This window comes from Agelaius tricolor, unplaced genomic scaffold (genome assembly GCF_023055355.1).
Source record: "Agelaius tricolor isolate 1412-34295 unplaced genomic scaffold, bAgeTri1.0.p SCAF_2, whole genome shotgun sequence".
Classification (NCBI taxonomy): domain Eukaryota; kingdom Metazoa; phylum Chordata; class Aves; order Passeriformes; family Icteridae; genus Agelaius; species Agelaius tricolor.
Window position 1 is genome coordinate 23,204,417 of NW_027269262.1, and position 14,083 is coordinate 23,218,499.

General features: G+C 37.5%; 1 protein-coding gene across 7 annotated transcripts in view; it reads left to right on the top strand.

The window, feature by feature from the left end:
- Positions 1-14,083, top strand: part of CTNND2 (catenin delta 2) — a 637,583-nt gene that overhangs the window by 464,076 nt on the left and 159,424 nt on the right. For all 7 annotated transcript variants that reach the window (XM_071454189.1, XM_071454171.1, XM_071454196.1 and 4 more), the window contains one exon: positions 11,292-11,424. In XM_071454189.1, coding sequence (XP_071310290.1) covers positions 11,292-11,424 — 133 coding nt within the window. The remainder of the gene's footprint in view (positions 1-11,291; positions 11,425-14,083) is intronic.

Genomic DNA, 14,083 nt, shown 5'->3' on the forward strand with positions numbered 1-14,083 from the left:
TTTCAATTCCAATAAGGAAATATGGGGGGAAAGATTAGCAAAGTCTGAAAGGAATCAGTTCTGAGGTGAAAAGGGAAAGGTACAATTCACAGTCTGTACTTCTTGCTGCTGGCCAAGCATATTGCAGAGTGTCACTCACCCACTAAATTGTTGGATCAGTGAAAGTAATGGGCACTGGAATTTAGTATATCAGATGAAAAATCCACCCAGAACATGTTGCATGGAAATAAGTACCATAGAAGTAGCAACTGAGCAAAATACTAGTAACTCATTCTTTTTGTGTCAATAGCTGTACTTCCACTGGCTGAGGAAAGATTCTTGATAGATTGAGGCCCACATTTTCCTTTAATATATTCAAGTTTCAAAGGGCTCTTTAAGATATTGATTCTGATTTCCAAATGGCAGCTCCTTGGCAGTATATCTGTCATTCGTTAATAAGGGCAATTGCCCTGAGTCAGTACCATGATTATTGTCTCCAGTGGATTTATTAGATACATGCAGTGTTTCACAGTTCAGCTGGAAACGTTTCTGTAGAAAGGCTGTACAGCACATTCTGCAGCCTCATTCTTTTACTCAAGAGCAGAAGAGTTATCTCCCCATTGTATTCTGGCAGGATGGCAATTAAGGGAGGAGCTAGGTTTCCTCATTCAAAGGGTGTTTTTCTGTGAGCTGGATTTTACTCAGGTAAAACTATCAAATATACATGTGAAATGTTTATTTTAGGTTCTTTTAAAAGATGCAGCCTACTTCTGCACTAAATATCATATTCATAGCTGAATATCATATCTGACTATCATCCGTGTACATTTTTTTTTTCTGATCCAGCTTTTGCATTGATTTTAGTAAGATACTTCCTGGTTTCAGCCAAGATTCACTGTTCTTGGTCTGCTTTTGTTGCTGATACATCAGTTCAGGATTGTGGATTTCTCTGGTGTTGACAAGAACTTGGTAGTACTTTAACCACTGACAAACTCATCATTCTTCTGCTGGCTTTTGAGTCATTGTGATAGCTCTCTGGGTTATACTGTGGCCCAAACAGAGATCAGAGACATTATCATGCTAGATAGCCAGCTAGAAATCATCCTTTCTCTGTTTACTTCCACCTTTAAGTGCTGAAGTACAGCCTTGTTTTCTTAATATTCAGAAAAGTGGGACATATATTATGTTTGTTGGTGCTTTGCATAGAATAGAATGAAATCGAAGTACCCAGTTAGAAACAGCAATATCAATAACAAAAACGCACTTTTTCTGAAAGAATGTGTGACAGATCTTTATTATTGTTATTATTTATAAAATGAAACTGTTGTTAGTTTATATCAACAGAATCTGAGATTGATTTAAAGTCAAGCCAAGTGATGGCTACAAGAAGCCATCTTTAGCTTAAGGAATGGATGTGGGAGCATCCATGCCAAAGAGCAGGAGGGTCACAGTCAGAGGTTGGCTTTGGTAGTCCAGAAGGTCTCCTCTTGCCCTGCACTCCCCTGAAGTGCTGTCCAGATTCTCTGCAATTTTGATATACTTGAAAACCTTTTGCAGTCAGCTAATGGTGCATCAGTCTGTCTGGGTTCCGAGGCTGAGGATTTAATAGCAGCCTTTTAGCTTTTGCCAATTTTTTTTTCCTCTCTATCAGAGAGTCATGTAAGCACTGTCTCTCTTTACCCTTGCTTGGCATGAAGATGATGATATCTATGTACTGCATTAGGAGAGTTCCCTAGAATTTCTACAAGGCTTTGAAGAAGATGAAAAGCATGTGATGGGAAATAGCAATAGTATATTTGAGTATCACTACTCACTGCTGTTAGATACATTTTCTTCAATCCAACAGCTTTTATTTGAGCAATTTTTTAACAACTTAACTCCCCTCGTACTGACTCCATGAACTTTCTGTCTCACGAGTGTCAAGTATGTCTTGCATTATTGCATTGTTTTGGTGGTTGTACAGTGAGGTACATCAAGCTAGCATGCAAGAGATCAGTTTTTCCATGCTTAATGAAAACTGAAATAAAGGCAGCACAGGAAAACCATTAGTCTGTATTTCCCCTTGACAAGAAAAGCAATTTCAAGTGCATTTATAGTATTGTACAGCTCGCAACTTTAGTGAACAGAATTAATTCCTTACTTTTTCCAAAAGACTGAATAGGAGTCTAGTTGTAAGAAAAGAAAATGAATACTTTTTGTTGTTTCTCTTTTTTAAAATTCAGTATTAGAAATTTTTGTAAGCTTTTTTCTTGGCTTTCTAGAGTTGGTGTTTCAGGACAAATTCTGGACTTATCAATTCGTATTGTTTTTATCAATATCTTAAGTCACTGTTAAGTTTTACTGTTTAATATTCATTATTAAGCATCAAATGAATGCCTATTATGAAGAGTTTGCTGTGCTCAGGAAAACAGGGAGTGCTGGAAAACGTTGCATAGATATGAATGATGCCTGGTATGTATGTGTGGGGATGAGAATGGTTTGGATTTCTGCTGTGCAGCAAGAAATCAAGACAATAGTGCACTCAGTGGAGTAATCATTTAAGGACTGAGATAACACAAGATATTTAGGATTAAGACTTGCTGTAAGTTTAGATTAATGCCTTTTCCTGGTGTCCCACCCCAACTGTAAAAAGTACTTCTGCAGCTTGTGCTAAACTGTATGCTCTGTTGGAATTTCCCATTTTCTGCTATTTGCACACATAGAAAACACCCAGTTTCTAGTGTTGGTGGTCATTGCTTTCCTTTGGCAGTTCCAGATTACCCAGGCAATGGTAGGTCCAAGCTTTACATTTGAGAACATGAGAGAAACATCCAGCTTCATTGTTTCTTGGTTTGCCTAAACCTTGAAAATCTTAACTTTGTCATCCCTGCTGGAAGAGGGTAGAAGCAGTTTTCCTGTCACTGCCATCGAACTTGGGATCTGGAGCCAGAAGCTTGATCAGGCAAAGAGAGCAGCAGGGAGAGACAAACCATGTGTTGTCACATCCCTTACTGTGAAACTCATGCTGCTTAACTGCACAACATCGAAAAGCTTTGACTGGAGAGAGGTGCAATGCCTCAAAACCTTTTGGGAACTTTTCATGTTTCTGGTTATTAAAAAAAATAATGTGGATGCTTTGAGCCTTTCAGGGAATATTGTGTGTGCCAGCTTCCCCTCCTGCAGATGAATGTGGTTTCAATCATTAACATTGGTGCTGTTAGGCTAATGTTTGAATGCTCCTGCTGCTTTTTTCACTTTCTTTTTTTATAGCTGCAATGTTTAGGTGTTATCATACATGTAGGGAAATAAAATAAATATCTTCCTTTCTAAAATGCTTCTCCCATTTTCCTAGGGAAATCAGGGGTTTGTGGAGTAACATTTGTTCTTTAGAAAGGTTACATTTCTATATGGCAGTATAGGAGCACAGTCTCAAAAGCCTTTTTTCCCCTTGTTGTTGAAATACATAATGGTTTAGGAGCCTCTTAGTTGTAACAGTAGTTCTCGAAAAGGAGACAGCTTTGATTTATGGGTTTGTGGAGGTGGAAAACCTCTCAAACCTCAGAGAAAGGCATTAAAGTAAATAATTCTGTCTGACAGTGTAAGTCAATGACAGAGTCAAGGCTGGAATCCCCTAGGTCTGTGTACTGTTCTGATCTCCTGCCTATGTTCCCACCTTTCTGATCTATGAGGAAAACATATCTGCATCTGTAACAGCAGTGCTGGCAGTGAATAAGATTTCACAATCTCCTGGAATCTGCCCTGTGATGTGTGAACTGTAGATGGAGGGAGGCCAAGTGTAAGCTGGTCTCCCAGGGAAGGGTTAACTTGGCATATTTTCACAGCTGCAATGCATTAAGCTACTGTAAGGCCCTTTGGTAGTTGGAGGTCAGAAAAATGTTATTCATCACAGGAAAAAAGAAGATAAATTAGGCAGCTTAAAGACATCTTGATAGTTTAGCTAATTTGCCTCTTGCTTTTGCAGAGGGAGTCCCTGTATATGCAAATACCTGCAGAGGAACAGATAAAACAAGTTTTTCCAGACTTTCAGCTCAACAGCCCCAAAAGACAAATACCACTTTCCAACTAAAACAAAACTAAACAAACCAAGTAATACAAATGGGAAAGTAAGAGATAGTCTAAAGCACAGAAGTCCCTGCTCCAAACACAGTCTAGAGGAGAGATAACATTGTACCAGGTACTGAGGGTATGGTTACCTCACAGTAGAGGCAACTTTTCTCATAAGAATAAGAAATGCAAGCTCCCTCACAAGGTGTGAGACAATTAATATATAGATCAGTACCAATACAGAGTGAAAAAAATATTTCATAGATGTTCATAAAAATGACATTTGTAAATGAAATGAGGGTAACCTTGAGTAGATGATACTTATACTCTGAATATAATCACCTTGTATTGAAGGCAGTAACCTGGAGCTGTAAATAGTAACACATGGTCTGATGTCAACTGATAATCTTTACTCAACTAAATCATCTTTAAAATCTTTTCTGCCTTATGAAATGTTCACAAAATCTAAAGATGGTTCAGCTCCAGGCCATTTTTGTTACGTTGAAGTAGTTCTCATCTTGCCTCTTCACATGCTCACCTCTTAGGGGTTTTTTTAATTCTAAAATCTAAATAGCAGAAGAGTGATGCCTTATGAGAGAAAATGTAAAGGATACAAAGGCAGAACTGCAGGAGGGTATATTTGCCATTGTACAAGCCAGTTTTAGCCCTTTGCTGTATTCAAGATGTAAGTTTTTGAACTACTGGATTAACCCTGAGACCACAGGTTTATGGTTGTGTTAAGAACCTGGGACATGCTGAGCATCTCCATCGCTGCTTGACAAGAATCCTGTGCATCTGGTACATCACATCCTTCTCTGCACCTCATTAGCAGACACAAATGTATTGTAAAAACCACATTGTGCTGAATCTGTGTAAGCACTACTGCATGGCCGTTTTAGTTTAGGCCACATGAAAGCATAAACAAAGGAAAATGTCATAACCCAAGAACAACATCCAAATTTTTGGCAGGAGTGCCAAAAACTTTTTCATGTTTTACATACAGTCATGTTGAATTTGAAAAGCTCTAACAAGAGAGCAGCTTTTCAGAAAGTGTAAAGAGCTCTTTTAGAGGAAGAAAGAAATGGTGAAGATTTCCAAGATTCCGGAATCACAGGTTTGGTGAGATGTTCACATTCAGTCTGTGTGATGGTGGATTACCTGTGACCAGCCCCACATAGGCTACAGTTTTCAGGTTGGAATAAACAATAACACATTTCTTTGTTTCATAAGAACTTAATGTTTTTATTCATAGAAAATACATCTTCAGTGCCTTTTCTCTGTCGTCCTTCTGGTGCTTCCAAATTTAGACTAAACTATGTCAGATTATTTTGTTCCTTACTTTTTCAGTAAGTTTTGGTTTATCTAATTTGAAAGGACAAAAAGAGAAGCATAGAGAGCTGTCTGCTGATAAGGGTTCATTTCTGTCCTAAGCAGTTTGCATTAGGCCCAAACAGGCCATTACTACATCTCATGGTGGGTTATGTGTGGTTGGTGTCACCATGGGTCTGAGGATGACGATCAGTTGCTTGTTATGGTTCACTCCTTTGACCAGGTTTGACTGGGGAAGTGAGTATGCTGAAGGGTTTTGAGGGTTTTCCAAGGTGAGAGGAAGAGAGATTGACATATTTATTTTTTTCTCTAAAATTGAGTGCTGAAGTTAGCCAGTATTCATATGTTCCATTTTCAAAGTATAGTGGTTCTGCCTCCTCTTAAACTGTAGGAGATCATTCAGAGCGGGCTGGCAATCTCTGTGTATGCATGTGTAAATATGGAGAAGTGTGTTTGAAAAAAAGAAAGTACTTCAAGGAAGCACTTCAAATTTAACTCACAATAAATTAAGTGTAAGTCAGTGTTCTCTTGTGTTTGACCAACTGTCAGAGAACCACAGAAAGAAAATAAGGAAATGAGTTGTTAGATGGCTCCTTCCTCTTTATATCACATTCATTTTCTGTGGATTATGTTTAAGTATTCTTGATTTCTTTTTCTATTTGGGTGTAACTTCCTATCTTTGTTATTTTTTTAACTGTACCAAGTCCTTAGAGAGAGATTCTTGTAGTATTGGTATATTGCCTTCCAAATACTTTAATAGAAGTTAATTTCTCCCTTTAAACACAGAAGCTAGTTCTTTGATCTTCTCTTGGCTTTTGATTAGTTCTCCTTGTTTGATCCTGAGCTACATGTAGTTTATTTTCTTTTAGTACTACCAGAAAACCATTTTCACAGCTCTCCTTTCTGAAATGAGGGAAAAGAGATTTTCAGACTTTATTTATTGAATTGAGGGAGGAAGCAAACAGAAGGGTCCATGGCTGTAGGCATAAATTCAACAGAAAGTCTTTTAGACTGGCATTAACAATGCCACAATGCATATGAGGTAAAAATTGAGGAAATATTCTTAGCTCAAATTGCCGTTGCCTTTGAGCACCACTTCCTATATGAAAAACTTTCCTTCACCAGTTCAAGACTGTTTCACATGCATATTAAGACAACCAGGGACACACAGGCAAGTTTGATTTAAACAATCTTGTAATAAAAAATTGTGCATTCACTTTGTTTGATAAATGCTTGGTGGTAGTTCAGTCTTTGTGAAGCATATGGTTCTTTATAGCGGGCATCTTCACAGCACTGCCTTTGGGGAATGCTGCAGAGACAGGAATAGCTCTGGGTGTCAGTGCTTGCCTGTGCCAACTGCCTGATCAGATGTGAATGTACTGCTCTAATAATGTAAATCAGAAATAAGAACCGAGCTCTTATGAGATTCACTGTGACCAATGGCTGCAGAGTAGACAGAGCCATCACACCTGCTCTTGCAATGCTTTGTAGAAGCAATCAGTATCCTTAGTTACCAGCTGGACACCTGTGTTTTTAAAACTCATTTAGTAGCCTTTTAAAATCAGTGCAGTATATATATATATATATATATATATATATATGTAACAGGATTTTTGATTTTGCTTTTCTGTGTACCATCAGCATTTTCAGTAGCTGAAGAAGAAAATAAGAAAATTCTGGCATAATTAAAGCAAATATTCAGATGCAGTACATCCTCTGTGTTCAGCAGCACTTCTAAGTGAACCCACAGAGCCAATGCACCCAGCTGTATTGCAAACAATCTCTTTTAAGTTTGCATCTCTTTTACTTCCTGGCACATGTATGTGATACGATAGAAGGAACAGGACCTGTTTTCAGTGCATTACTCACAGTACCCAAGTCAGGCTGGATTTCTTGGTGCTACTGCTTCTATGTCAGAGTTGTGTCTCGTGTAGAACTCCTCCTTGATTCTCTTCAGTTGTTCATGATATGATGCAGCCTTTTGTGGTAACTGTAGGCATATATATTGCCATAGAGCTTTGAGTTCCCCTTTGGGTCCTCTTCCACTGCAGGAGCAGTGTAGTCTGGTGTAATCCATGCAACATCTGCCTTAGTCACCACTTCAAGCTAAAACCTTCTGCAGGAATCAAAATCAGATCAATCCTACAATCCTAGAGCACAATTTTCATCAAAGAAAGAAAGTTGGAACACCTTGGTGTGTTCCAGTCAGTCTCCTCAGATGAGGATGCTTCCTAGAAAAAATGCACTTTTACAACCTGCCAAAATATTTGGAGTCCATGGCAAATGCTGCTTTCCAGACAAACTGTGAAGTTCTTGCACAGCTGGGATTCGCTTGTGGACAAATTCACACTGCCAGCAGAAGCCTTTGGCTGACCTAAATGGATTAGTGCTCTTACTCCAGGGAAATCATAGGCAAATGGTAGATTAGGAAAAGATCTTGCATGTGCAGCTACTACCTTACTCTTCATTTTTGGATCAGCCACACAGATACTTTGTTAACATTCTCAAAATGCCACACACCTCCTCAGATTTACTCCAGCCTTTCAGCTTGTTTCACCATCTGTGTGGATTGCCTCGCTCAGATTTTGTAAGCATGGTGATGTTTTAATAAGGGACACAGGCTTAGATAGTGTTTGTTTAGGATGTCCACTGTGATATCAAATTCTGCTTAATTCTACTTCATAATTTTACTAAATGCAAGTTTTGTCAATTTGCATGTGGCACAGTATCAGATGTTTCACAGAAATCAAGGTAGATTGGATTTTCATTAACCTTCTACTTTCCTTTAATCTCATCTCTGTCAAATACTGACCCTACTGCTTTTCATTGGTAGGGAGTAAAAGTCCACTTAATTCCAGGTCTTTCCTACTAGTTGCTACTTTCTGTTTGGCTCTCTATTTTAATGCATTTTTTGTCATTTAAGTAAGTATGCTTGGAGGCATGGCCTTGATTTTCCCCCACATCTATGCAAATTGTTCCACATACATTTTGTGCCTTTGTCTTTAAGGAATACCAGTCGTCCTTCCTTCTCCAGGCATCTGCCAGATTACTTCATTAAGTAGCCTTTCTAACTTTTCATAATAAGGCTAAATTAAAAAAAATAAACTTATATTTAATTTTTTTAAATAAATGTTAATAGAGCTGCAAACTTGCTGTTCTTAAAAAAAAAATCCTCTTTCTCATTCTTTTTTCCACCTATAAAACACATATATAAAACAAATGAAAAATTTAAACTCCCAGAAACTACTCTTTCTTGCCCTGAAGGTGGCTAAAATTATCACAATTATCCATGCAGCCCTAACTGTTGACAGAAGTTTTTGTTTGTTTTATGTAGCTACTGTATTTCATTTAGAAACTACTAAAAATAAAATCATCTTAGAGACCATCTGCTTAAAATGACAGGGCATACTAGGGCTAAATTTTTAAACTTCTTTTCCTGCTTTGTTCATTATCTCTCCAAAAACTGGTTACTTAACAAACTCAGTATTCAGTGCTAAGGGCTTATTTTCTGAATTGATTTTCTGCTTACATCCAGTGTGTACACATCCATTTGCAACAAGTAGCCATAATTCACTCATATGCTGACTGCTTTGGGAGATCAGAGGGTAAAAGAAGGGAGAGCCTTGTTTTAATACTTAAATACCATGTAGAGGCTTCAGGTTCCTCAGAACAATTAACTCTTCCTTTGATGAAGGGACCTTTTTCCTTTTGCTCCCTCGTTGCCTGTTCTGTTCTGGATTCCAGGACATGAGGAGGAAAAACCTGAGCAGATGGTTAAAGCCCATAATTTACCACTGCACATAATGAGCCTTTTGTTTAGTTTGATTTTGGTTGGTTTGTTTCTTGGTTGGATTAAGTAATACACATGTTGAGAAGGAGGAAATTTCCTTTTCGAGAGAATTTGTTGGTAGAAGTTCCCACACTTCAACACATACTTGTTGTAGTCTTGTCATTCAGGCTGTTTTCTTCTGGTGTTTTGTTTAATCTCCAAAATACCCATACCAGCATTTAACATCGAGGATTGAAAATGAGAATAAATAAGAAATGGAGATAGGATAATTAATTTGTCTTCAGCTAGTTTATTGGATTTTGCTCTCATTTTTTATTTTTGTTTAAACAAAAAATCTGGAAGATGTCATTGGTTTGTTTAGAGCTGTTTTTGTAGAATGCAGGTCTAATAGGTTTGAAGAACCTGTTAGGAAGTGTTAATATTGTTAATTGAAAGCAAGCAGATGTAAGAAGAAGATGCCCTGTCAGGTAATATAGTTTCTATGATCTCTAGCAATTCAAACTTAAAAAAAGTGTGCCAGTGAATCTCTTCCTTTTCACCTGTTGACAGAGTTATGGTTAACTGGAAATGTGATGTTCACAATCTTTGGCTACTGAAGTTTGTAGCCTTCCCTGATACTTGTTACAATGTTCTCTAACTTTTCAAAATATCAATTAAATGTTAAAATCTTTTTGAACCTATGCAAATGTCTCTTGCAGAGATTTCCAACAGTCTATATAATCTAAAAATTCATTGGAATAGTCCATATGTGATTTATTACTACATCTTTATGTTTTCTTTGTATTAAATGTTTAATGTGAATTCTAATATTTATGAGTTAACTTAAGTTTTGTCAGAGGAGAAATAACCAATGAAATTCTGAGTGGTTTTTTACATATCATATTAATATTCTGAATCTCCATAAAGACACAACTGTAGTGACAACACTCAATCTGGCAAACATCACATATAAGAAAAGAACAAACAATCCCTCTTTCTGTAGCAATTCATTATTATTGTAAGATAAGTCTTCCTTCCCTGAAATGTTGTGGGGAATTGTTGTATTTAAAGTGTGCTTGGGACAGATTGGAGAGATGCTGTGAATTCTCCTAGTGACGTAAACTTGGCCTCAGTGCAGAAAAATCTTTATAATTTAGGAAGGAAACTGGTGATCAGTATTATTTTAGCCAAATATTATAGCTGGAGTCTGCAACAGGTCTGCCAGGGGTTTTTTTGTCAATGAGGTCCCAGATGATCATGGTAACTGGAACAGAGAACTTTTTTGTAAGTTACCTCTTTTTCCGAGTTTCCCCAATTTCCCTTTTTTAGCGTAAACGTATTACTAGATGGAAAATGGTCAAAATATTTATATGGCACAAAAAATTAGCTCTTGGGGAAAAGGCATATGATAATGAAGTATATCATATAGAGAGGCTATGTGTATCTCTGGTTTTAGGGACATGAAGTCCAAAACCATTTCCATGAATGATTTTACCTGTAAACCCAGAGTGGAAAAATACACCTGAAGTGATGGATTGATTTTAAGTTCAGGTCTGGAAGCTTCATAATACATACTGGGACTTGTTCTGTATACTTGAATTCAGTTCTTTTATGTGATACTAATGGTGTTTCATGTTTTATATGATTAAAGTGCAGAGACTTGAGTGCTCAAGTAGGGCCAGAAATATGTAAGAGTTTTACATTAACTGTATCTGAAAAAGAACCCCAAACAAAAGACAAAATTGGTCACTGCTTTCTGTATAAGATAGCGATTGGTATTGCATAGATACAGCATTAAGTAAAAAGGACTTTTTTTGCAAATTAGCATTTCATAGCAAACCATTTGTGGTGATCTGAGCATGCATTTTCTTTCTTTTAGTATACTAAGATTTCATGTAGCCTTTTTATTTAGAAAAATTAATCAGTTAGAGAACTATTTCCACAGTTACTTCTTCTAGTGATACTTTGTTTAATTCTTTTTCCAGAGGAGTACAGCTTAAAATGACAAATAGCTTCAAATTTGATTTTAATGTTTGCTTTGACAAAGTGGGGACAAAAAAGATGTTATTTACACATTTCTGTCTTCTTTGCTGACCTAACTGTTGGCACAGTTATCCACTAATAGCAGATTTTTTGATGTTTTTTTTTTTTTGTATTTGCTTTTGCACAGAGAGTTTGGATGGCGGGATCCAGAGCTTCCAGAAGTTATACAGATGTTACAGCATCAATTTCCCTCAGTACAGTCAAATGCTGCAGCCTACTTACAACACCTCTGTTTCGGAGACAATAAAATAAAAGCAGAGGTAAGATTTATAAACCCTTTTCCCAGCAGTATTGCTGTCTGCTATTTATCATCAACAATTATTTATATGTGCTTTAAAAAGCTTAAAAGACACATCATGGATATATGCCTGACTTTCTTTTGTTACTAAAGCTTTCACTTAAGTCATTTGTTACTGTTACAAAATGAAAAACATGCATAAAATAGTATTGTAACTCATTGTTTTATTTTCTTTGGGATGGTTTGATTGATTGCATACCATTTAAATACTGTATCATAGTTGTTCAGTAATCAGCTAGTGGTGCAGTCTTGATCTGTCTGAAACATATGGGCATTTCCTTAGGGTTCTCTGAGAGCCATCTAGACACTAAATACAAGCACAGAATATGAAAATTAAGCAAGAAATTTCTAAATCAAAGCATCCTTTAATGCATAATTGTGTGAATAGGTTTTAATTTGGCTGTATTTGCAGCTTGAATGGTGCTCATTGGTCTATGATCTTGGAATTCAGTGCAGATTGTATCTAAAATGTAATTCAGACATCAGTATAGAGATTGTTCTGTACCTGTAGCTGACAGGTATTTCTTTCTTGTTTGTTCCCTGTGGTTAATGGGACCAGCACAGCTTTTGGCACAAGTTAAACAGAAGCTCTGAGGGATCTGACAAACACACAGCAGTCAATTAAAATTGAATGAGTGAAGCCATTACCAGCCCCAGCTGCTTCCCCTGGCCCTCTCAGAGACACTGCTAATCAGGGACATGTGGTGTGCACATAAATCTGTGCCTCTACTGGCACCTTTTAGCCTGGCATGTAAAGGGAATCTGAGATCAAGATCTGCTTCTGCCTGTTTGTCAGAACTGTTCAGTGATGCTGACTTGCCAGTGCTTCATCTTCCTCACCCTCAGCACAACCCACTCCGTGGATCTGTCCCACTGTAGAACCTTCCCTTGCAGGCTTTTTCATGCTCAGGAAATTCCTTAGTGGGTAAGCATGTAGTTTGCTGGTGTTGGCAGAGCTGCACTGGTTGCAAACATTACCTCAAGCATCTTAGATATAATAATAAAAAAAATATTTGCATGAGTGTAAAGTGAAGAATGTTTGTGCACTGGAGAAGAGAACTCTGGTACAGGTATCACTGAAAATTTTAACTGTGTGCTCTCTCTGTACTCGACTCTCATCCATATTCAGAAATTAGTTTTTCAGTGAAAGAACTGGAAAATCTCTGAGAAAGGAAGTTAAATTATTAGAGCACTTTGCTCATTGCACAATTATTAGAGCACTTTATTCATTGCACAATCTCTGCTGGCTCCTGTCAGCCATAGATTGAGACCCCTCAAGAACTGTCCCATTTGAGGGAGGCAGATGGTTTAATTTCTGTTGCTAACCATTTAGGAAAAAAGGGGTCTGGTCATTGTTGATCTCACCTGTCCCCACAGCCTTTGGACATCAGCCCTTGTAAGCTTCAGGCTCATGAGCTGGGAGGGTGAAGGTAGATAAATACAACAGTAGAGCGCTAGGCAGCATTCAGAGCTTCTTCTGTGAGAAAGGATAGCAGATAAAACAAGGCTTCCCCCATTTCATTTGTTATTATTCAGGACTTTTACATACCCCTCGCTATGTAATAATGCAAACTGCTATGTAAACAAACCAAAGTACCTTTCTTAAAACAGTTCATCTAAGAATAAGCTTTTAAACTTCTGGTACTTTGGATTTTTGTAAGATGATGAAATAATGGGATGTATTGTAACACTTTCCTAATGTTTTGTGGAGCTTTTCAGTCTAAAGCACCCAACATTATCAAACTATTTTATCTCTCTCTGTATCTATCTGTGTACCAGCCTCTGTTATTTAATGGCAAGTCCTGTTGTGTTTAGGTCATGCCTCAGCAGAGCAATTGAAACAGTTTCTGTGTTTACTTGTTGGGATCAGGGTCTACCCAAATGGCTCAGTAGTGTGCCTAGGGCCTGCTCGACCTTCTACTGAGTCAGCTTCTCAAGGAGCCTTTTTTGTGAGAGTTCAAAATCCTGTTGATAAGGAGATATCACAACAGATATCTCAGATTCTTCATAGGTGTATACCTAGCCTGAGGAACTTGAGCAGTCCTGTCAAACCTGCCCAGAACTACTCCTGTGATAACTGTTAAGGATGTATCTGAATTATGAGTTGAATTATAAATAATACACCTAAATAATACACACTGATACCAAAATTCTCCTTTCTGCAAAGTATTTGTGTTGTAGTTGTGTGTCATGGCCAGTTCTCCTCTGTCTGAGAATGACCACATTTAATACTGAATTCCTCCTAACAGCATTCCAGTCCCACTGCACATGGTTGCAGGGAATCTTGCCAGCTCTGACACAAGGAAAAAGTACCAGGATACAGTATATTTTCCTTACAATCTCTTACTGAGATAATAGAGCAAAAAAAATTAAAAAAATTCTTTTGAAGCAGAGAAAAATGCTCTTTGATGAAATACCTAGCTTTAATATAGCAAAGGACTTGGGCTAAAGATGAGAAACTGTCTTGGTGGTCATTCAAATCCTAGAGAAAGGACAAACATAAATATGTGTAAGTAAAGAATAGCTGCTGCTATTTTGTGTGCCTGACAGCCACTGAGGAAAAGGCAAATGGAATTCACAAAATAATTTTTTAAGTGTTAATCTTTAATGTACACTTGATC